Source organism: Myotis nattereri (assembly GCF_964212035.1).
Source record: "Myotis nattereri genome assembly, chromosome: 6".
NCBI classification, from domain to species: domain Eukaryota; kingdom Metazoa; phylum Chordata; class Mammalia; order Chiroptera; family Vespertilionidae; genus Myotis; species Myotis nattereri.
The window spans coordinates 85116108-85141718 of NC_138081.1; the positions used below are offsets into that span (position 1 = coordinate 85116108).

Genomic DNA, 25611 nt, shown 5'->3' on the forward strand with positions numbered 1-25611 from the left:
TTCAGTACAATGTATTTGATTTAGAAGGAAAAGAAAACAAACTTACTTCTAAAATCATTTAAACAAAGTCGGCTCCAAATTCTCTTAATCCTATACTTTTCTCTTTATTTCTTCTTCCATAGGCTATAGACTATTCCACATTATAAAACGCCCTTGTGATAAAAATTACTGAATTGATTCGCTTAACAATGATACTATTTGGTACTATAAGTCTATCCTTCCTGATTTACTCCTAAATGAAGAGCATTTCCATGCAGGGGACCCCTAACCGATTGCAAAGGGGTTAGCTCTCCTGCTTGTCTTTTCCAGAAAACATTCTGCTGCTCCATTTGGACAATTAGCAGAAGGACGGGAGTGAATATTTGGTAAAATGCTCCAAGTTGAAAGCAATTTCCTCTTGTAAAATTTCCGTTTTATTTTTGAGAACACGGACAATGAGAAAGATTGCTTTAATATGATGGTTTCTGTAATCAAATTGATCAAAGAGGTTTTGATTTCTAAAAACAACCACTCTAATGATACCCTAAACAAGTCTGTTTCAATTTTTAAAGTTATTCTTTTTGTATGGAATAAATGGAACAGTATGTTTATTATGTCTTTTTATCCCCCAGTGTGTTCATATAAGTGCAAATTATTCCTTCACAGAATTGTAGTAACTAAAATAGAATTGAGCTATTTTGTTTGTTTTGTTAAACCATGTCTCCCTAGAAAAAAGGAAGGTGTTGATGACAATTTTTCATTGTTCTTTTTTCTTTCTACTCTTGTCAGATCAGTATGCATTCTGTCGATATATGATTGACATGTTTGTCCATGGGGATTTAAAACCAGGTATTCCAAACAAATCTTATACTTGTCTGTTGTAATAGGCTTTGTTTCTAGTCAGCTTTTTTATGTACTAAAGTGTATTTTCTTTTTTTATATTGCATAATGCATGTGTAGATCTAGACTAAAACCAATAAAAAGAAGTAATAACTTGCATCAGGGCCTTTAATTTTACTTTGTATTACTGCATGGCCTATTATAAATGAAGTCAGCTGAAAACTAAAAATTGCTAATCTCTTCATATACAAAAAAAATGCTAATATCTTTAATAATATCTTGGAGGGAAGAGGTGAATCATCTTGTTTTATTTGTAGTAAATTTAGAATAACAGACCTACAACAATGAAACTACCCATTTTTATTTAGTAGTGCACAAAATTCATATTAAAATTAATCACATTTTAAATATTTAATCTTTTTTTTCAATACTGATTTTCTCACTTACATGTGAACTTGGCTTAGTTGCTTCAGAGAACTACTGAAGGAGATAGTCAACCTTGGAGTTATTAGTCAATGCGATGAGGAAGTATATTTTTACTTAAGAAAATGTACCTATCATCTCTTCTATCCTTGTTACCCAGAGGGTAACAAGGGATTCTTTATTAACATCTTAATTAAGAAGAAATAACTTGATTGCTTGTGCTATGCCTTTTAAAAACTTTCTTATTTAATATATTGGTGTGATGTTGGTTAAAAAAAATTATGTTTCAGGTGTACAATTCTATAATACATCATCTGCATATTGTATTGTGTTTTCTCCACCCCAACTCAAAGGGGACTTCACTTGTGCTATGGCTTTTGCATATTTAAAAATTGATGGTACCATGGCACCATATTAATGTTTGGGGAAACATTTCTAAGAAGTTGGTATTATTAAGGAAGGAGCTAATATACCTTAGCATAATTGAAGCAGACTATTAAAAAATATATATGTCTTGGTTTCTCAAGTATTTTTATGAAAAACTTTCTAAAATGTATCATAATTTATGCATATATTGGCAAAAAGACATATCGTATCTAAAACAAATATACAACACACCTAGGTCCTAGAAAATTAGAAGAGCATGAGAACTTTGGCTCTCAGGAAAAGTTAGTTAATTCTAGTAACATATTCAAGTAGATTTCCTCCCCCCCTCCCCTTCTCCTCTTGATCTTCTCATTTTTCTTCACTTTCTTAATAAATTAGAAACTGAAATGAGAGGGAAAATACTGAAAATGTGTTGACTCTTTCAGTAGATACAATTAATGTTAACATATGTGTATTGTTTTACAGTAAATGTAGATGGAAACATTCAGGAAGATAGTTTAATGTAGTGAAAACAGAGACTTTTCAACACAAATACAGACATAATTCTTGACACTTTCCTTTTCTAACATTGGACCTTGAACAAATCACTGAATTCCACCTGATCTTTAGGGTTAATACATTTTAAATTGCGATCACAGTAACAACCTTGAAGAATTGTTGACAAAGCATCTAGTAGATGCACAAGAAAATGCTACTATAACCGTATTCTTTAATTCACCCATTTCACCTCTGCCTATCTGGGTGAGGGTCCCCATAAAGGGGCTTCTCAACATTGACAAGTACCAGTCTATAAACACCATTAATTCACTTTTAGAGACAGCTTTGCTGCCCATTTCAGTGAGAGATACTAACAGCTTAATAGTCATGCTGCCAATCATTTCTTTCTGAAAATTTAACAACAGATTACGGTTAGAAGGAACAGTAAAACCATCTCTGCAAAAGGTAAGAAGAATTTAGTTATGAACAATACAGGGAGAGCCTCTCTAACATCATATGTGAACATTCTCTGAACAGCCATGAGTTCAGATCTATATTACTACTATGTAATCTCCTAACTCCTGAAAATAATCCTGAATTGTTATAGATTTCTTAAAACCATTCATTGACTTTCCAATTGCCTTCTTAATTTATTTCATCTATGTACATTCATACTTTTGAAGGTTCGTTCCTGTAATGTATACAAAATTAAGGAATATGTAGACCAGTATTGCTTGTGAGGTGAGGCATGGAATGGAAGACTCTGGAGAAGGAAAGCCTGTATGGGATAGCATGCCCCTTGTTTCATGTAACAAATAACATAAATCTTCATCAATGTACAGAAGGAAGATTCTAATATTGACTTTATTGGTGAGATAATAAATAAGATAGAGTTAGCAAGCACAAAATATGGCTTGAATTTTGAAAAACAAGAAATGAGAAATAAGGTTTAATCTGGGCATATTAATTTGAGAAAATGCAAGTGATAAGACTTTGACTCTGACTGACAATTAGAGAATAAAACAATTCCTGCCAAGTGTATTGCTCTGCACGTATCCACTGTTTAGAAAACATTTGTGCTTCCATCTGTTTCTGTTTGGGATTAGTGGAACACCTGTTATTGTTTAGCTAGAGTTCATTATTAATGACTGGTAATGAGTTTTTAAAACTATAATTTGATTTTTTTCCTCTGGGATACAGTATTTCCTTAGCATAATATTGTCACCCCCTCAAAAATAGTCCAAGTTACAGTTCAAATTTGAAAAACCTTATTAAGCTCTGACCAGCTGGTTCAGTTGGTTGGAGCATCCTCCCTTACACCAAAAGGTTGCGGATCCTCGGTCAGGGAGCATGACAGGAGGCAACCAATCAATGTTAATCTCTCACAGCTCTCTCTTCTCTCTTCTCTCTCTCTCTCTCTCTCTCTCTCTCTCTCTCTCTCTCTCTCTCTCTCTTTCTCTCTCTTTCTTTTTCTCCATTTATCTATCTGTCTATCTCTCTCCCCCTTCCTCTCTCTAAAAAACATACCCTCGGGTGATGATTAAAAAACCCAAAAACCTTATTAATGAAGTATGCTGACACCGTGATGTTAAGTCCCAAGTTTCACCTTTTTATCCTATTAAATAGAATATTTTTATGATAGAGTTAATATTTATTTTTTAGCTAAGATTTTTGTCTATATATCTGAAGATGAACTGAATTGTTCTTTCTGATTCTCTATCATAAAAATCCCCACCTCAATTACAGGGATTATTTTAATAAACTAGAATAATGTATAAGGATCATATCATTTTATTGTATCTAAAATTCTCCTGTACTGAATCACTCTATATTAAGTTGAAAAAATAAGGGGAAAAAAACCTTAAATCTAGAAAGTGAGCATACTAAGTGACCTACTAAGGCGGGGTCCTATGGAAGTTGGAGTAGATATATATTAAATGTATACCTTTAGGGATATCGGGGACACTTGAAGAACTCCCCACTCCAGAAATACTCCATTTGTGCTGCTTTTTAATGACCTAACAACCCCACTATTAGATCTCTTGATTTTGTAGATGGTCAATGTTATAGGAGAGTTTATTTTTAATAGTCCATAATCTGTCTTAGGAAGGAGAGAAGAAAGGAGAGCTAGAGAGAACGAGAGAGAGAGAGAGAGAGAAAGAGAGAGAGAGAGAGAGAGAGAGAGAGAGAGAGAGAGAGAGAGAGAGAGAGATCCTGTCACCCTATGGTGGCTGTTTTGAAGCTGGTAACTCCTACTTTTACTTTAGGCCTAATGTACTCTAGTTGCCATTATCTTATAAGAGAAGTATTAAAGTTGGTCAAGACAGACATTAGTTGCAATATTGAGACTCAGTTCATGAGGGTTTTTTTTTTGCGTGTTTTTAATTTCTTTTTAGTTTTTAGAAATTGATAGTACAGATGGTCAAGATAAATTATTTTAGATTTTCAAAGTTGATTTCTCTTTATTAAAGTTCTAGTAATTCGAATTTTCTTTTTTGACGCTACATACATTTTTCTTTAGTGAAAGCTGTAACAGCAGTTGCAGCCATATCAACAGGTTTTTTTTTTTGCTTTGTTTTTGTTTGGGTTTGATTTGTTTTCATTTAGGTAGGTTATTTTTTTTAAAATCATGACCTTGCCAAGCATTTTCATATTTCCTATTCATCAACTTCCACCTGACTCAAATGAATTGCATGCATCATCGGACAGAGTCAACCAAGTCAACAAATTTGTATAAGTAAGAAATCACATGGCTCACAGATCTCTTTATATTAACTCTAGATAAAGAAATCAATTTAAATGTCCAGTACAAAATCCAGGGTTAGTGTGCTTTGGCTTAGTAATTTTAACACTTTTTTTTTCAGCTTTTCGTGTCTGTAGCCACTATGATTTAAAGTTCAATACAAGTTAATGTTTATTCCTTAGAAGTTATCCCACCATTGAAATTCTAACTACTATCTCACTTTTACTTGAGCCAAGAATTCATGCCAAGGTAATTTATTCTATTTTCTATGCCTCTTAAAATTGAAGGTATTCACTTATCAAAATTTTCTCTGACTATAGTAAGGTATTCGTTGGCAACCTGTATTCCAAGTCGTTGGCAGCCTGTATTCCAATTCCATAGCTAGAAAGAGCCTCAAGGAATGTTAGTGCTCTCATTTTATTAAGATCCTTTTCTTAAAATTCAGTGGTGTATAACTGAATTTCTGGTTTGATCCCGCTGATAAAAGTACAAATGTAATTGCATTATATTAACTTATTTAATGGTTTAATCCAATGAATTGCAGAACTCAATTGGCTGTATTGGAGAAGATTTCGTACGATTCAGCCATACTTTCCTCTCCTCCAAAAAAGACTGCCTCATAAAAATATACTCACTTTAGTTCCAAACATCCATTTATTTTCACAGAACAAAATATTTGGGAGTTTTGATGTATACTCAATTCTATTTGTTGAATTCCTTCAGCAAGTTGACAGTCCAGAAAAGAGATAAGATGTCATAAATCATTTTATAACTAAGGGTAACTTGATAAGTATGCAATAGAGGCTCAGAAAATGTACATGTTAATCTCAGTATACTAGGAATAAATAATGATCTTCAAATACCACTTGGACTTCTTAATGTTGTTGTTTTTTAAATATTTTGAACCATTTAAAAAATTGTTACAGAAGTAATAATAAAAAGATAGCAAAATTTTCATAAGAACTTAAACATAGCAAGGCTAAATGTTTATTTTATTTCACTAATGTTATTCATTATTATTCCATTTTTTCCTAATATCAAAGGTTCATATACTCCAAATTGGAAACATTTTCAGAAAAAAAAAACTGTCTGCTCATCAGCTATCATGAATAAAATTGCACTGTATTTATTTATAGGTACTAATTCCAGATTTCAAACTCATATTTACTAGGTTCTAGTATATTATTAATTACATCATCAAAATGCAACAGTTGAATTTTTGAAATCTTTGATGGCTCATTATTTTGTTGAAAAATTATGTAATTTTTATTTCATATGTGCAAACTGTTTTCATATTTAAATTTGTAAGCATTAATTAGAATGATAAACCCAATGATTTTTTATTTATACATTAGCAAATGCCTTCTGATACCTGTCTTCACATTTCTTCAGCATTTGTATATTTAAAAACCATAAATTTTGGCACAGTGAATTTATAAAAGATGAAAGAGTTGTACATACCCTTTCAACAAAATTAAATGGTTCATGTTCTTGCCACAAAATATTGCATGATAAAGTCCTTCCGATTGAAGGACTAACCGAATGAAGATGCCATATTTCCTGTTTCGTTCTTTGAAATGTATTGCTCACTTGATTCTTGAATTTGAGAAAATACATTGTCATTTGAAGATTCGTGAAATGAGATTTCACTTGAATGATCATTTTCAATTTCCCTAATCATTAAAGTTTAGCATACTGTTATTAGTCTTTTTTGCATTCATCTTCTGATTTGTCTAATCACTGAAACATCTTCCTCTATCAATTTGCTTCTATTTGTGGTTATGGATGGAAAAAAATTCTAAATTCTAAACTGTGTTCAGTGAAACTAAAAGTAGACCATATAAATGTCTTTAAACTTCTTTTATGCCTTCTTGAATGATGATGCAATACGTACTCAACACGTGGGACAACACATGAGATAATGCTGATTTTTATTATAATTTTACAATTGCATCATCCTTCTAGACAATTCATCACTATTCCATTTTTTATTATTTTAGTCTTTTTTGGCATTGTTGGGAATAATTGACGAATAATAATGAAATAATTCCTAAGTTTATAAAATAGAAAATGTTCAAGGTATAGGTAAAAATAGATCATGAAGATTTCATAATGGGTCCTGGATTTTTTAAATTGCTCAATTGTGCCGCATGGTGATTACAAGATACAATGCATTTTATTATGTTTAAAAAATAAGTAATGTTTTTCTTTGTTCCTTGGAAGACCTATAAGAAAAAATAAAATAAGGCATATCAGTCTCTACAAATAATTACAACTGCTTGAAAAAAGAAACTCAAAAACTAATTGGCTCCTATGGACCCTGATAGCATACTGAAAACCAAGAGAACATAATGCGGGGTCATACAAGCCAGGATTTAAATTCTCTGCCTGAGTATTTTTAGCTTTATTCATTGAGTCTCAGTTTCTTCATAAAGCTTAATTCTTAAAGTTTTTTAAATTACAAAACAAAATATGTACAATTCCTCCCCCCCACAATCCTTTGCTTTCTCTTTTACTATGGAAGTTTACTACAAAACTGTTATCAGAGAAAACATACCCCATCTTCCCCCATTGCTAGTGAGATTGAGGTTCTTGGGGTACCGCTGGAATAAAAATTTCCAGAGCCCCCATGAGAGGATGAGATATGGTAGAAAGCTTGATTTCTGTGGAATTACATCCAAAGTCCCATTTCCCTTAGTCCAGTCATAGAAGAAGTATAGCTGGGATTTCAGTAAAGCTAAAAGCAAGGCCAGTGGCCGGAGTTTCCATTCCATGTTGGAGCAGGGTCTAGCACAGCATTAAGCTAGTTGCAGTCCATTTGTCTATTGCATATGAGGTCCACATGGCTGTGGACCATGTGGGCAAATGCAGGGAAGCAGGAGCAAAAAAGCCCCACAAGCCCAGAGTCACACAAGTCCCAAGAGAGCCAAGAGCACAAGAGAGTGAACTTTTTTGTTCAGGGTTATGCCTCCCAAATCTTCACATCCTTGCAGTGGCCATGCCCATTCTGTGCAACTGTCTCTGTCCCAGATGTGATTGACAGCAAGCACTTTCCTAGTCCCCCTTAACTTTATGTGTCTATTTTCCCTTTCTTGGGCCCATCTGGAATGTAAAGTTGTAGCTTCCTGATGAAGCTGCCCAAATGACATGCCTATAATGCCTGGCCTTCCCTTTGCTCCTTTTCTATTATTAATAACCAGCTAATTACAATGGTATCAAAACTATAGTTTTCTAGTGTGACGTATCAGAGGAGATCTTATGGAAAACATAAAAAGTGAGTCTTGAGACATTGGTAAGATATGCTTATGTGAAATTAAGAATAGAAACATATAAGATTGAAGAGATATTAATGAAGTATTATTTTGTGACTACCAGTTGTTGAGTGTTTACTCTGCTAGGTTCTTAAATAATCTTACTTTATTCTTATAAAATATTGGGAGGGGTGCCATGACTGTCTTATAGAAGAGGTCATTGAGGTATAGAGAGTTGAAGTGTTTCCTCATGCCCTGTAGGAGATTCAAAGCCAGGCCTGCCCAATTCTAGAGTCTTCAAGAATAAGATCAAATCTCCCTGATTCCCAGCCATAGATGGGAAACCACAAGTGGTTCACTTTGGTTGGCATTTGGAGGACATGGAAAGAGAATCAGAATTAGAAGCATTGTGCAAGATGATTTGGAGAGAATGGAATTGGAATGACCTGTTAGGATAAGTGCAAGGAGAGGAAGTAAAGCTTGACCTTGGGAGATGGGATGGAGAGGATTATGATGAGTTCAAAGATGTCCCAGATGTAGAATCATGGAATTTATTATTACAGATACCAAAGGTGAGGAATATAGAAGATTATTCAGAGATTGTTGGCCTGAAAAATCAAAGTGATGACCTAAGTAGGGAGGGAAGAAAAGAGTGGATCAAAACTCAATGGAGTAGGTGGGACTGCAGAAGTAGGGGACTTTGAACTCATCACCTATTCTTAAAGCCACAGATGGTATTCAGTCGCAAAGGGGACTATGTGAAGATTCCCATCCAAACATTATTTCTTAAGCACCTACTAAATATCAAGGTCAATACAAGGTATTTTCATGCACATTACTCATTTAATTCTCACAGCAAACTCTCTGAAGTAGGCCTTGAGATAATCAATCAAGTATGGAGTTTCAGGGAGAGGTCAGTGGTGGAGATGGGGTGGCCAGAGGAGTGAGTGAAATAAGTCAGTGTACAAATACTGAATATCTTCATGTTCAGCAGCCATAGGCCACAGGCTCAGCTCAGCACAGTTAAATAAATAAGAATACTGAAAGATGATGCTTAACTTTAACAAATTGAGTGGATGATTCTTTGAAAGGAAAAAGAAACTAATAAATAATAGAAAAAATTTAAACCTGAGTTAGATTGTATAATACAGACACTAACTGTTACAAGTTTCAGAGGAGAGACACCTGTGATTCCTGACATTAGGGAAGGTAAAATGCATCTAGAACTTGAAAGATGGATAATATTTGCCTACGTAGTAAAGAATATATAGGGCTTGCTTTGTATATGAGTGAAAGAGAAAATGAATGGGACATGACATGGCAGTGCATATAAAACTGATGTATTTATATGACAGCGAGGATGTCAGACTGGCAAGAGGATACATTAAGATTAGAAAACATTGGGAAATAAGACATGATAAGTTAGTGGTGACAGATTACAGACACTTGCTCAATCAGGCAAAGCTGGTATTTGGCGTGGAAGAGAGTCTTTGAAGGATTTTAAATAGAACAATGACATGACACCAGCATTTGAGAGCGTGATCAGGCAACATTCTGCTTAAGTGATTGGAAATGGGATACAGCTTGTGAAATATCACTAAATCGGATGAGCCTAAGACATGAGCCTAAGGCATGCTTCCTAAGCCATTATTCACATAAGTGGTAATGGGGGACCAGTCTATAATGACTTAAGAAATTAATTTTGCAACTCAAAATGCTACAAATTGTTTTGACACTTTACATTCATACACATAGAAGTTTAAATGAGGTCTAGACATAAATGAAAACAGTGAAATATGTGTGACAGTTTGTTAAAACCACAGTGTAATATGGAAAGGGCTAGAATTGGACCTGTTTATAACCTAGAATGGAACAAGAGCTGTTTTTCCGTCTCTGGCTGGTTTCTGTTGTTTTGCATTGTTTTGTTTTCACTCTACAGAGGCAGTCACCTAGTGCACGGACATTTCAGGCAGTGAGAGCAGGTGCTTAAGCCCACAGACTTCAGATCCAGGCTGCCTGGCTTCGAATCGAGGTCCCACCCCTTGCCTGAATATGACAGTCAAGCGAATCAGTCTCTGTAGGCCTCCATGTCCTCCTCTGTGGAATGAGGGTGATCGGGTTGCAGCATCCATTAGCCGGTGGTCAAAGTGTTCTTGAGCACCCACAGCTCTCTGAGTGTTGACTCTTCTTTACTAATTGAACACCTAAGAGTTGCTGCAGGTAGAACTTTGTTAGGGAGAGGAAAACATTTTTTCAGAACCACCTCAAAAAAAAAAATAATATCTCAGACCAATTTTGCCCATTCTAGACACCTGATGTCCTTTAGCCTTGGTTCTAGTATCTATTAGATGTGGATAATAATTAAATAATTTATCATGTTATGTTGAAGAGCTTATAAAAACACCCTGCATTACCTACATGCAATGACTTTGGTTTATGTGTCTTCTGGGTGACTTCTAAGAACTATGCTAGATTCTATAGATACAGCAGTTAGCAAATACGGATGATGCTGACTTCTCTAAAATGGAATAATAGACATTATTTTATAGGGTTAATGTATGGGTTAATTCACACATACACACACACACACACACACACACACACAAACTCACCCACATATACTTAAAACACTACCTAACTAGGGCAAACATAATAAGTCCTATTTAAGTTTATAGTGGTGGTGGGGTAGTGGGCTGCCTAAATATAGCAAAATTGTCATTTTTCTACCCACCACTCTATATCTTCCTGATTTAATTACTGTATATCATTATCATTCTCTCCCTAACAAGTTTTGCCTTTCTGCCTTATACATACCTTCCAGAAACACTTGCCTTTAAATCCCTACTGCCTCATACTTTGCCAGATACATGATGTGTTTACTAAATTGAATTCATGATGTATAGTGTTTATCTCACAGAAAACAATTTATTGATGATCATCCCAGAGCATCCCTCTTTATTCATTCCTAGAAATAATCTTGTTATTTAAAAAGCTGACAGGTTTCTAAGCATTGTAAATAGGCCCTTTATAAAGATTCTTAAAGGAGTTATTGGCACTATCTCTAGAGACAGAGGCTCAGAATTAACAGAGCAGGGGTGGCTGTGTGCATCACACACTGCAGGCAGCATACAGAATTAGACAGAGTGACAGGAAAAAGGAGAGAGAACCTATACTTAACTACAGGCGTGCCTCGTTCCTGGGTTTGGCATGCCCCCTGAAAGTTGCCTTCTGATTTTTTGAACTCTGTGGGAGCTGCTCAAGATAAATGTAGCTGATTTTCATATTTGTCTCAATCAATCCATTAAACATTCTAGTTCTATAAATAACTGGAATGTACACAGAAATAGATCCAAACACTTCTGAGTGGCAGTGATTCCTCCCATGTTGCTACCACTCTGTGTATGCTTCATGTGATAAAGGGCTTTGGGCCTGGGGAGAAAGCTAGTAAATAAGACTTCTCTCCCCGCAATAGAATGTTGATATGATTTTACTTTCTCTGTGCCCATTAAAGGGAACAAAATGAAGGCCTACGGTTTCATTTGTTTACTCACATTCTCAGGATTTTGTCTCCTACCCTTTTGAAAAAGGTGTCAGATTCTAGAGGGATATCTTTGCTGGGAGGGAGTTTTCATTAAAGTGTTGTTTTGGTCTAACCTTGTCACTATTAATGGCATGGGCCTGCTATCAGGCAAGAATAAATTTCTTCTCAGGTAACCTACTGGGACTATTCAAAGCACATTCTAAAACAGTCTGAAAAGGAACAAATAATACAGAGTAATTTGAATTACTTCATGAAAAGCAAGGAAAATTAAGTCTTAATCAAAGAATTATCAAACTAATTAGATGTTATTTATTAATGTGTCATGTCTTATAATAATCTTATCTGTTACTTTATATGCAAGAGTGCAGATTTAAAAAGCATTCTAGTAATTATGTGAATGTATTCCCCTACTGCTATTCTAAGGTTCATTTGTGTGAACCTAGTAGATAAAGGACAGAGATTCTAGGACTTTCTAACCATTCAAATAAATACCTTATTTTAAAGATGGAAATTAGTACTCTCCATGCCCATTTTGTATAACCAATTGTAAACTAAGTAGTGTGATATAGCTACTTTTAAAGAGACCTCTTTGATAAACAAATATTTCTTATCCATAGCTTTTTCCTGTATAGGATATTTGTGTAAGATGACAATAATGAATTTTGCATTAACATTAATGTTACCATCTGTAAACTGTTCAACAAGTTGCTCAGTACAGTTTGATCAGCTTTATGGCTGCTGTTCTAGCCCAATATATTTCACATTTTGGTTTTCTAAAACATTCTATGTTGCAGCAATAATATAATAATTCTCTCACATTTGAAAACAATACATTTTGGTTATTTATATCCTCATCAACATCAGGTTGATAAACTCAAGGTCACTTGATTAATTTCCAGCAGTCACTGAATCCCTAGTAGGTACTCAATGCTAGTGGTTATAACATGAGTTTCAAAGCAGAAGGAGGTAACCATCTAGGCAAAGATGATTACAATAAAACAATGAACATTATAAAGAAACTAGGGGAGAAAATGGGAAGGTATTAATTAAGTAGTAAATAATATGATGCAGATTTTACTCATTATATATGTCTAGAGAGGAGGGGGCACAGAGGTCAGGACGGGCTTCATGAAGCTGTAGGGCTAGTATTTTGTCAATGCTTATCGTCAGCTTTCTTATGATTATTATTATTCACTGTTTACAATGAGTTCAGCATTTTTTCCTATTTAGGTGGTCAATTTTTTCACCCCAACAGGGAAAAATATGCAGTGATCTAATTTGATGCACTTTTTAAAATTAATAATACCAAGTGAACCCGGCTGGCATGGCTCAGTAGTTGAACAGCAGCCTATGAATCAGGAGGTCATGGTTCGATTCCCGGTCAGGGCACATGCCTGGGTTGTGGGCTCAATCCCCAGTGGGGGATGTGCAGGAGGCAGCCAATCGATGATTCTCTCTCATCATTGATGTTTCTATCTCTCCTTCCCTCTCCCTTCCTCTCTGAGATCAATAATATATTAAAAAAATAATAATACCAAGTTAGAAACCAATATACAGTAAAAACTGAACAGAGTAACATCTCACAACATAGATGTCATCTACCCCACTGTGTGTCCTTTCAAATTAGACCTCATTATACTTCATGTCTGTCCTTTGTCATTCACTCTTAATTATCCCTATCTCTCTCACATCCCCACTATACTATTTTAGTCAATATTTCTGATTTCTGATTGATATGCTGCTTTCCTGAAGGAAAAATTGTCACTTACAAACCACTTTCTATTGAAACTGTCCACAGTGTTTAGGTAATATGCACGTGCTTAGTGACATGAGCCATTGTAACAATTATAATCTCGTATAGAAAGTGAGGGAAATAAATAGGAAAAGGACAAAATTGTCATATTAAAACACCCTCTGAAAAACAAACTGATGATTTAATATTTCCTCTCATATGGCAGTTTCATAAGATGTAAACCTTTTCTATTTTCTGTGATGCATGACAATAATTACATTAATAATGATTCCTCCCAGAGGATTATTTTTTGTATAATTATAAATAGCCTCCTGGCAGACACTGGATAAGCAGTGTGTATTGTTTTAAATGCCAAACTAATATTAATTACATACAATTTAAAACAGGAAGAGAAGTTGGATGACTTTCAAATGTGTCATTCAAGTGAGAATATATTTGTAAATTTAATTGTGTCTTTAAGCCTATTAAATAGTAATTATTATCATGTTCCCATTTTATCCTTTATCTATTAAGTGCAAGCATTGAAATATTAAATTTATGTCCTATGCCTGTAATTGAAAAGGTGTGGAGTTTTGTCATCTTTATTAAAGAACCCAGTAGAAAAAGTCCCCCTAAAACAAAACATCAAGTCATTTTTCTCTTCCTGAGGTATATTTCAAAAAATAGAAGGTCCCCTATTAATTGGCTCTATGCTTCATCCTTGGACTTTCTGTGTCTCTTTGAATTGCTTATGAACACAGAATATTTTCATGTGTCAGAGACAATTTTTCAAAAAAGAAAAAGGAAATAAATTTTCCCACTGGTGGAAATAAAGAGTAGGACAAAATCCCTTCCCTTTGCCCAGTCTGGAGTGGTGTGGAAATGGCTAAATGGGCAGCTGAAAAGTGTCTAACTGATTTTATTTTTTATTTTATATGAATGAGATTTCTGTATAAAAGAGAAGCAACACTGTTTTTCAAATGAGAATTTGAAATTTCGCAGATATTTAACATTTCACTGCATGACTCCATGGCAAGTAGGACAACTGCACTTTAAGTACATGAGATAGTTTTTATTTTTATGTTTTTTAAATGGAAAATTTAATCCAGCTAATATATCTTATAAATCTTTTTTTCTACCAACTTTGGCCTTCATACTAAAAGAAAAATATGGAATTAATATTACCTATTTGTCTGCATATTCCATCTTCACTGTCTCCTCCGGGCCTCACCCTATGTACAAATATGATTTGGTGTGGAGTTGAAAGAGATATTGTTCAGATAACTAGAAAAAATATATTTGAGGAAAGAAGAATTAGTAAGTCTGAAAGTTTTGAAAACACACCAGTTGACAATGTATTTAAAATTGTGACAATGAGGCCAGGTAATAAGGAAATTTGTCTTAATGTACTGAGCCTCTTTGATGGGTTGCTTGAAGTTAATTCAGCATCTAATTAATGTTAAACAAAACATGACTACTGAAGAAAGCTATATAACTTTGTATATTAGGAAATGAATATTTACAGGTCTTCCAATGGCTATGAGTCATTTTTCATAATAGGTAAAATAATTGTCATTTATATTAACTTTCTAAATAGGTATTCAATAGATAGAAAAACCAAATGAAGTCCAAAATCTTAATCTTAAATTGGTTCTGCTCTCCATGCAGGACATTGGTTTAGCCACTTATCTTTTTAGAGACCTTTTTTTTTCCTTTTCATCTAAAACATTAGGACTTCGAAATAGCTGATTTCAGAAGTTTCTCCTACATCCCCAAACTCTGTAATTATGATTTGATGCATCTGCTTTTGTTGAGTTCCCAACATCAGGTATCTGTCATAATCGAGGTACAAGAATAAATGGAACAATGATATGATCTTGAATGAATTTTATTTCCTTTTTTGAGTTGACTAATCCATGAAATTTTTTCTGGTTCATAAATTGAAGATGAAGGGAAAAAACAGAAATGTTACCTTTATCATTTTTAATCAAAAGAATGTATGAAATATGTATTTGGCTACTTGTCTTTGCTTTCCATCAAAGTGAATATGCAAATATATAATAACACATGGAAATATTAGGGAAGCTTTTTATAGGAAGCACAGAAACCTTTCTAGTAGAAACATTTTGGCTTGGAGGATGCCCTTTGATCTAAGAAGTTGAAGTTTTGGTGTTTTAGTAGGGTCACATAGCCAATTTACACTAAATAATCCATTTGCTTAAAACTTTCCAAAATCATCAAAAATATGAGAATTAATTACTATTAAAATATATATTATTAGAATAACCCAATGAAATAATTGTGTCCTCTTCTTCATTGTGTTCTGTATATGTCTTCTGGCAAAACTGAGAACTCATAATTCAAGTGACAAAACAATGAAGCCATTAGTTCATACACAGTATCTAGATGGGTAAATGAAATATGTGCTGCCTGTATCTGGGTATAGACTTTTCATTTGCTTCCAGATGTTCACGTTAAATTGTGCATCCTTTATCTCTTTCTCTCTCTTCCCACATCAAATTCATTTAAAAGTCCTACTGGGTTTTAGTCAAAATGTCCTCTGAATTAATCCACCTACCTAAGATTTCTATGTTTTTCATTGACCATATATTTAAAACTAGAGTCCCAATGCACGAAATTCATGCAACAGTAGGCCTTTGCAGCCTTGGCTGCCTGGATCCCTCCCTCACAGCTGTGGCAGCTGCAGCCCTGGCCTCATCCTGGAAGGACATCTGGTCTAATTAGCATATTACCCTTTTATTATTATAGATTGCCACCTATTATTCTGAATAGCATTTCTGATTACTCTTTCTTGATACATTTTAAAATAGGGTACTTATTTCCATTTTACTTATTTAGTTGATGTGTTTTGTCCCTTTCAATAGAATCTCAGCTCCATGAACAAGGTGATTTTGTCTGTACTGTTCACGACTATAACTCCATGTCCCAGTACTAGCAGGCACTCTACAAATATTTATTGCATGAATGGCTAAATCTCCACTGAAACACACCCAGTGTAAGCCCACATCATCTCTCGTCTGGTTTATTTCAATAATCTCCAACTGATATCCTACTGTCTCTTATACCCTTTTTTTTTTCACAAGCATTATTTTTGTTCACACAATAGCCAGTGACTTTTTTCAAAAGCCTATAGATCATACTAAATCCTTTACAAGTTTACCATTGGCCTTAGAACACTGTCCCAAAGGTGTTCCAAACATAGTGGGACCGCCTAGAATGCTGTGATTCGGACCCTGTCTCTGCTCTCCAGCCCCTCTGACCCTCAAGCAAGCTGGGCTGGTTCCTGGTTTAGGCTGTTTGACTTGCTTTTCCCTGTCAGCAACCCTTTTATTAGAGACTGTCCTGTGGTTTGCTCTTTATTATTCAAGTCAGAGCTCAAGTGTACCGCTCTGTGAGAGTGGGCACTCCATACATTACGCAGTCTTGTGCAGTTTGTGTGCTTACACAAAAGGCCCCACACTCCGTTCCTTTCCTGGCTGGAGACAGCTTGCCTTGGACTGGGGTGGCAGCTGCCCAGGCGAAGAGCTGCCTCTTAGCTTTGCAGGAAGCAATTCCTTCTGGCGAAAATCGCCTCTGTGAACTGCATACGCCCAGAGAGGGCGTGTTTCCCTAATTCTCACAAAGCTCTGTATATAGGGCGACCCCCCAAAAATGTATACACACTTTAACAGCTGACAGCTCAGTTTTGAAAATGAATCTGTTTTAATAAATACTGTCTTTGTAATTATCAAAGTGTGTGTATACACGGTGGGGACACCCTACATTTAGTCCAACCCTGCTTTGTGGAAGCCCTGCCCTTCACCAGAGCATCATCTTACTCCCAGCCTCCTCTGCCTCCTCTCCGCTTTCATGTTTCTCCCTGTACGAGGTCTAAAACGGTCTGTCTGGCTTATCACCCGCCTCCTCCATCTCTAATGTAAGCTCTGGAACAACAGGGTATTTCTCCAGCTTCACTGTGGTCCTTCAGTGGTTTTATTTGTACTGTGATGTCCATTAACACTTACCATAACTAGGCTGGATCAGACACCAGTGTTCTTAGTTTGCCTCGAAACAACTGAGAATTAAGTAATAATTGCCTGTTTACTGTCTGTCCCCTCCACTATACTAAGTGCAAGGAATGCAAAGTGCATGTGTAGAATTTAGCAACGCGCAAGGGGGAGATGAAGATGCTTATTATTACATTGAAGACCTCCTTGATACACCCACCTAATACAAACGCCTGAACTTCCTCAGATGTTTCCCTTATAGGTAAGATTATCTTCTCATATGCAAATTTGCCGACCTGGGATAGATGGGATAAGTAGGGAGGAGTGGTTGATACCCCAAATCCCTCCCTCCATTCTGTACTTGGTCCAAATATACAAAAGCAAGAGAAAAAGACTCTCGGTAAGGAAACTTAAACGTCAAGGTGTCCTTATTGTCACACAATCACATGTCTCAGCCTAATATATAAAGCCATATTTTCATTTAATTTTAGTATTTATTAAATTTTAAATATTAAAAGTATTATTCCATATGTTACAAAAATAGTCATTCTGGGAATCTTGTTCCGATGCATAAAAGTAATGCAGTATCATTTTCTTACTAAATTCATATCTTCTCATTTTACCTTTCATCATAGATTTACAAATGCCTTCTATGAAACTGAAAGAAAAAATTGAGACAAGAATTTGTAGTGATTTCACACTTTATATATATTTTTTAATTTAAATGGATTTTAACTCTATGATCGCTTACTAGAGTGATACCTTGTCCATCCAGGATCCACCACCATTCATTGCTTGCAGTTCGGAGGCCTTTCAAAGAGTTTAGAGTCTTCTGATGTACTCAGTGCCTCTAAAAATGCAATGGTGACCTAAGGGATGAAATATTGAGCATTAGAGGAAAAAGTGCCCTCAACATTTGTTTCAAGATTTAAAGGGTTGATTCAGTTACCTAGAAATGATTTGTAACCTGGGAATCCCCTCTACTGAAGAAACTAGACAAATTAAACTTTAGTATAGCATTTCTTTTTAACTCATGCAATCTGAATTCAACTCACAGCTGCCCACATGAATTGAGATGCTGAGTAATCCCATTCATTATTTCTAGCAAAATAAAGAAATATCAAATAGTTTATACCATTAGTAGAAACGCACACTGTAAACTATCCCCGGTGAAATTTGATGAAACCCAACGTAATCAAATCCACTTCTATCAGAAAGACTTCAAAACAATAAAATATTGGCCACTTATAAACATGTCATTCAAATTTATGGAAATAATTCAGCAAAAATCACTCAAGGAACAAAAATAAAGCCAATTCACTATGCATGAATGTCAGAGGGATTGCCAGGTAATAGCTTGTAAAATGAAGGACACCTTTAGAGTCCCAATGTAAATTTCAACAACCTAAATATGTCCTTCAGAGAGTAACAATCCTCAGGAATTCCAAAGGAATAAACTCCTAATAAAATTATAATCATCTTTCCTGTAAACGAGTTGTGCTATTTTGTCATTTTTAATTTTATCTGTTATGTCTTTGTTTTCTTCAAAAGTCTGTTTCAAGTCCTCTCATGAGAATAGATGGGCTATAAACTGTAAATACATCATTGGGAAAAGAATTAATATTTTGAGTATTATATGTTGGCTGGTTTTTTAAAAATATATTTTATTGATTTTTTACAGAGAGGAAGGGAGAGGGATAGAGAGTCAGAAACATTGATGAGAGAGAAACATTGATCAGCTGCCTCCTGCACATTCCCCACAGGGGATGTGCCCACAATCAAGGTACATGCCCTTGACTGGAATCGAACCTGGGACTTTTCAGTCCATAGGCCGATGCTCTATCCACTGAGCCAAACCAGTGAGGGCTGTGTTGGCTGTTTTATCACTTAATCCTCATTTCATAAATTGATGCTTGGAATCTTCAGGAGATTTTCAAGCTCACACAGATTACAAGTGATGGAGCCAAAACTCTCACTTATAGCCATTTGATTCCAAGCATAAAGACTTTATACTAAATATTGCTTTTATTATAAAATTCTATCAATATAATATTCTATTGATATAATTTATTACATATTATTGTATATTATCTGTAATGTATTCATTAATAGAGCAAAATAATCCCTAATTTCAATAGTATTTTCTGACATTATTTCAATGTAAATAAATACTTTTCTATAAGTCTGTACTAAAGTCATGCATCTTGCTCAAGCATGGCATGCCTGATTTGTTTTGGTGCCTCCCGGCACAACTAGAACTTGTCCAGAGCTAATCATTCCCCTACAGGGGCTGCCTGTCACTGCCATCTGCCTTTTTCTTTCTCTTTTTGTTGTGACTCCTCTTCCCCACCACATCCACTGCCCCACAATAATACAGTCAGCCACACTGGAGAGCGTAACCTAGTTCATTACAGTTGGAGAGAATTTCTGATAGAAACTGGATATTGTACTTTATGCCAAAGATCACCAGGTTGTGTGTCTTAATAATTCTACATATTTTGGCTTTTTTAAACACCAGATTCTCACTGTCTGGAATCCATTCCTCTTCCCCCTCTCCCCCCACCTTCTCTACCTGATAAACTCCATTTAGGCTGTTAAATGCACATTCCAGTGAATCTCAGGAATCTGTCTACAACGTCTTCTCTGTATATATTATTTCCCATCACCACTCTGATTATAATGATGTGCCTGTGAGTCTGTTTTGGCCAGTATATTGAGAATTTCTTTAAGCCAGGGTTGGTGTTTAATGGTTCTTCAGTGCTGATGCATGATAAGTGCTAATTAAAAAGCAAAAATAATGATATAGATCTACTCCAGGAAAATCTAATAATATTTTATAATACATATTATAAATACTTTTCCAGGGAAAGAATTTTATATATTTTGAATTAATTCCTAAAGACCGTATCGACTATAAGAGATTATGGTGATATACTCACTGCTATTTATGGAAGCTTCTGATAGAGGTAAAAACAGCTTAGGTTGAACAAGCACTATTCTATGAAAGTATTTTTGAAAGCTTCAGTATTTAGAAACAATGGAATTATACTCACGGCCACTTTATTTGAAGCTTTAGTCATTTAATTGACTCTTCCCCAAATCTAGACTCCCCCTAGATTTTAACGATTACAAAAAGACATTCTGCCTTGGTAATATTTTTTCAAAAACAGCTGTCAAGCAAGATCTGGGAGCAAATCTTTCCAGGTATATGTCCCTGTGGCTTACAAAGCGGTAGGAACAGAGGGGAGCCTCACGCCTCTGTCCTTTCCCAGGGCAGCCGCGGCCCCTAACGCGGGGTGATGCTTTGCTCGCCTTAGTCAGAAATCAACTTTAAACACCTCAGGTCCAGAGCGTATGGAAATCCAGCCCCACTTCTTAGGAGCTGAATGTCCTACACCCCCGTTTGCCTCTCTTTTCAAACTGTAAAATGAAAATTATACCCTAAGAATTTTGCGAAGATTGACATGCCACAACTATTTGAGACTGCCCCAGGCACACAATAAGCACTGTACACGTCGGCTGGGGAGGAAAAGGTGGAGCAATCTGTTTTTAGAGTGCTCAGCCTTCCCTTCCCTTTGCTTGCTAACAAAAGAACTTTCTAGTTGCATTATGTCTCTATCAAATCTGTGCTGGTGAGGAAATAAATTTAATAATAATATGGATTCGTATTTTTCTAGGTATACAGCCTGCATGCTATGAAACAATGTGTTTTGATTTTATACTGCTTGAACATGCTCAAGAACCTACCAATTCGCTCTCATAGCTAGAAGAAACCCCTGTAGTGAAAGGAGAATAACCTCTCCTTGGCTTGAGGGTCTAGGCCTGGAATTCTGCCCTTCTCATCACAACAGAGGGTGGTGTGTGCAACTCGGATGCTCCGCTTACTCATCTGCAATTCACCAGAGCGGAGTAATTTTGATGAATTCTAAAAAAGGAAAACTTCCAGTAAGCAGGCAGGTCTGCTGACATTTGATAATATCTAGTTGTCAGTGAGATTTTAGAAGGTGCATATGCCCACATCGATTCCCGGATGAAAATGTACCATACAGCAGGAATTCATAAAATGAAATATAATGATAAAACATTTTGCAAGCATTTCATATGGAATCGTATGTTAGTTAATGTTTACAGTTCATGGGCCGGGTGGTTTTGCTTAATTAAAGAACTCACTTGGGATAAGGAAGCATTCAGAAATGATTGTAGATTTTTATACAGTTCATAATAAGCCGAGAGACTTGAGGGAGCATTACAAGCCTCTACAAAACTGAATATATTTTTCCTTTGGCCCATTACTTACTTCATTGCAGATCATTTATTTTGGCAGGAGAAGATGTACCTGTTCAACATCAAAAGGCCTATGAATTTTAAGCTTCTTTTATATCATTTGAAAAATTTTACTTAAATGAAAAAATGGTGATTCCTCTAAGCTTCTGTGATTTTAGGTTTTATAATTTAAGTGCATATTGAAAATAAATTACCTTATTTGGTTGCATGTAAGGTTTTCATTAATGAAGTCCAGTAAATATATTTAACATTGTGTATACTTTTATGAAAAGAAATATATTCAGAAATGGCTCTGAAGATAGCTGCATCTGTGTCTGTATCTACTTAAAGATCTCAGCTAATAACAATTTGCCTATTGCATAATAATATGGATTTATATTTCAGCTTATGAATTATGCATGCTTGGGGAAGATCAGGTTATTTTAGTTGTGGATATTAAATCTGTTAATACTTTTTTTCAATACCCACTTCTGATTGTGTGCACAGGACAAAGCCCAGCCATACCACCTCTGCTACCAACAGAACAAGCTTCCAGAACCACTCCTGCTTCACCTGCTCCTGAAGGCAAGTATTCTATTTAGATTTTCCCAAACATCTTCTATATCATAGATAAAGTATAATGTAGAGGAACAAAACAAAAAATAACACCAGCAACAACAAAATTCATGTTTTCTCAAGTAATTTTTCTTTTGTCTATATACTATATAGCTACAGTTAATTTTTCCTTAAATTATAGTTTACTCCTTTTTAGAAAACCAAAATTTTCCTCTTAAGATTCTATCCTATAATCCCAACTTCTATAAGAATGACCAGCTTTGTACTCTAAACATCAACCAGAAAGTATAGGGAAAAATGGATAGGTATATGCCTTTCAATTTTTGCAGTTTTATCACAACTCGATTAATTCAGTGTCTTACAACTCTGGTGCCAGGGTTTCTGGGTTTGAATCTGAATCCTACCCCTTACTAGACATGCAAATTTGGAAAGTTACTTAAATTCATTTGTCATCCCTAAAATGGAACAAGAATAACCCTAATCTAATAGAGTTATTGTGAGGATGAAATTGTGAGTGTGTGTGTGTGTGTGTGTGTGTGTGTGAGAGAGAGAGAGAGAGAGAGAGAGAGAGAGAGAGAGAAAAAGAGCGCTTTATGAAATTAACAAACTACCACTAATAATTTATTCTTTAAAATGTGATGAAAATCAGCAAAATTAGAGGATGGGAATATTATATCCAAAACAAACATGCTAGAAATTTAATATAATTTTTTAAGTCTTCATTTACTCATTTGACTATTCTTTAATAAATTCCAACCAATGGGATAATGTCAGATATTGTCCAAAGTACTAGGGATTCAGACATTAATAGAAATAGTCCCTGTCCTACCAAGACTTAGTTTACAAATGTAAAATTAAAAGTAGTTAAAGAGGAGCCCAATATAAAACACAAGTAATTAAAGCCAAGTGCACCACTAACTTTTTGCAAGAGAAAAATGGAGGTCTCCCCCAGATCACCAAAGCGTCCTATGCACCCTAGCTCTGTCACACACTGAAAGGGACCTGTGTACACACCTGGATACTAACCTGCTTGTCCAAGTTCTGGCCACTCTGCCCAACAGATACCGTTTGGCTTTGATCACCTCTTGAGACTAGGGTGACCAAACTTACAAGGATTCATTCAGGAAGAGGCCCATGAAGCCACTGCCATCAAAGTAGGGGTTTCTGAGGGAAAATTTCAGGGCCCCAGGATCTGGAGTGTAAGAGAGAAGAGACTCCAAGTGGCTACAGCCTGTTTTCCCCCGAGACTCTTAGACCCAGGGCAGGCAATAGGTGGAGGGGGCCCAGAGACCCCTGTAAAACACTGAGACTCCAATAGGGGCCTGGCTGTTGGGTTCTAAGGGGTGGGCTGATTCCCACCATGTGATAGGAACCAACAAGTAAGTGAGTAAAATGTACTGTGGAAGATTAGAGAAGGGAGAACATAGCTCTGTGTGGAAGAAGTGAGGAGGACCCCAGGAAAAGTTTCTCTGTAGAGATAACTGAGAAATTTAAGTCCCGAGAAGAGGTGTTCATCATGTAGGTAGGAAGGAAAGAGCATTACCATTAAAACCACTGGTATAAGTAAAGGCATGAAGACGAGTAAGAACAGGGTTTGGTCCAGAGAAGTATACGTAGTTCCTCATGGAGAGAGAAAAGAAGTCATGGAGAGAGTTTGGGGGAGCTTCTAGAAAGATATGCAGAGGGCAGATCATGAACTACCTTGTATAGGCAAGCTTGGGATTTATTTTTATTGTAAAACATAAATAGTAAAACAAATCCCAAATACAATCATCCTGCAGGTAAATTTACCAACATTTTTTATTCTGACTCTTTTCTTCCGTTTTATCCTTTATTTTTAAAATTCTGATTGCACTTTACGTTGCAAATCCTTGACATCATGCTATTTCACCCAGCTGAGGAATATTTTTTCTCTTTTAAAATTTTGATACATTTACATGGTACCAAATGTAAAAGTTGCAAAAAACAACGTAGGGTGAAGTTTTCTTCCTGACCCTATTCCTCAACTACACAGTTCTCCTTACAGCCAACCTATGTCAGTTCCTTCCAGAGACATTTTATTCATATACAAGCACACATATTGCCTTCTCAGCCAAGAGATTTTTATTTTTGTCTCAAGACAATTGGAAATTTCTCATGGATGGGAAAGACGTGTTTGTTTTGAAAGATCAATTCCACTGTCATCTTACTAGTTAGATTGATTGTAGGATCCTGGGAAAAGAGTAGTCCAAATAAATTGTAAATCCTAAACTACACAATGGTGTAGTGGGCGGAGAAAATGAGATGGATCAGCAAGAGATCTGGAAAGAATATCAATGATCTAAGTATCAGATTGGATACAGGTGCTGAGGTAGAAGAAGGAATTAGAATGACTCCAGGCTTTCTGAATTAGGTATACAGGTGAATAATAGTGCCATTAACTAAGATGGAAAGCCATTGAAATAAAATAGTCCATGATGAGGAGCAGGAAGGTGATGGGTTCAGTCTGGGACATGAGTTCCCCAGGGGGCATGGAAATCGAATTACTTTTGGTAACACATTTACATTTCACACATTCAATAGCCAGGGAAGGATTTGAATAGTTGGGCAGGTAAAGTTTTCCTAGGGTTACGTTCTGACGCCAGCATGTTCTATGCATTTGTCTGGCCAGATCCTGATCAAGTGTTGCCTAATTCATGGGTATGTTCTCTTCAACTCACATTTATTCAGAATATTACGTTTGTTATACCCATATGCATCTTACATTTGATATTTTAAAACGCTATGAAGTAAACATTATTATTAAAAATTAACAAATGCGGCCATGGGATTTTTTTATTTATGCTATATTAGTAAATAGCAAGAGTGAGATTTCAGCCCTATGCCAAGAGAACTTTCTATTATATTACTATGCAAACATTGAAGCTTGAGGATTATATGTTCATGTCTTCTGAGTCATCAAGAAGTTTTGGAAAATGGAGACAAAGTTTTGTGCTTTAGACTTCATGTGGTTTTGTGATAGAAACATCATGTCCTGATGCCAGTCAAGAGTACCCTAGTAATGCTTCTCAAAATTTCCTGTGCACATAAATAGCAGAGGGTCTTGTGAAAATGCAGGTTCTGGTTTTGTAGGTCTGGGATGGGGACTGAGACCCTTCATATTTACCAACCTCCCAAGTATTGCTGGTGCTGCCGTTCCTGGACCACATCTGAGTAGCAAACCCCTAGAATATTTAAGAGAGAGGTGGAGAGCAATTTAATATTTCTAAAAATGCTTTTAACTTAGTATTAGTTATTTGAATGACCTATGATGGGCCAAATATTTTTTAGACTTACTGGAATGCCATATGTGAAAGAATTTTGACTGCTAGTTGTTTGGGAAAAAAAGAAAGGTTTTAGGCCAAGTACCTAGG

General features: G+C 35.6%; 1 protein-coding gene across 2 annotated transcripts in view; it reads left to right on the forward strand.

The window, feature by feature from the left end:
• The window catches only part of TRDN (triadin), a 270709-nt gene that overhangs the window by 92398 nt on the left and 152700 nt on the right, over positions 1–25611 (forward strand). For both annotated transcript variants that reach the window (XR_013996185.1, XM_081094750.1), the window contains exons 9-10: positions 769–828; positions 22151–22228. Coding sequence is in view for 1 of the 2 variants with exons in the window: in XM_081094750.1 (XP_080950876.1) it covers positions 769–828; positions 22151–22228 (138 nt within the window). In the remaining variant the exon portion in view is untranslated. The remainder of the gene's footprint in view (positions 1–768; positions 829–22150; positions 22229–25611) is intronic.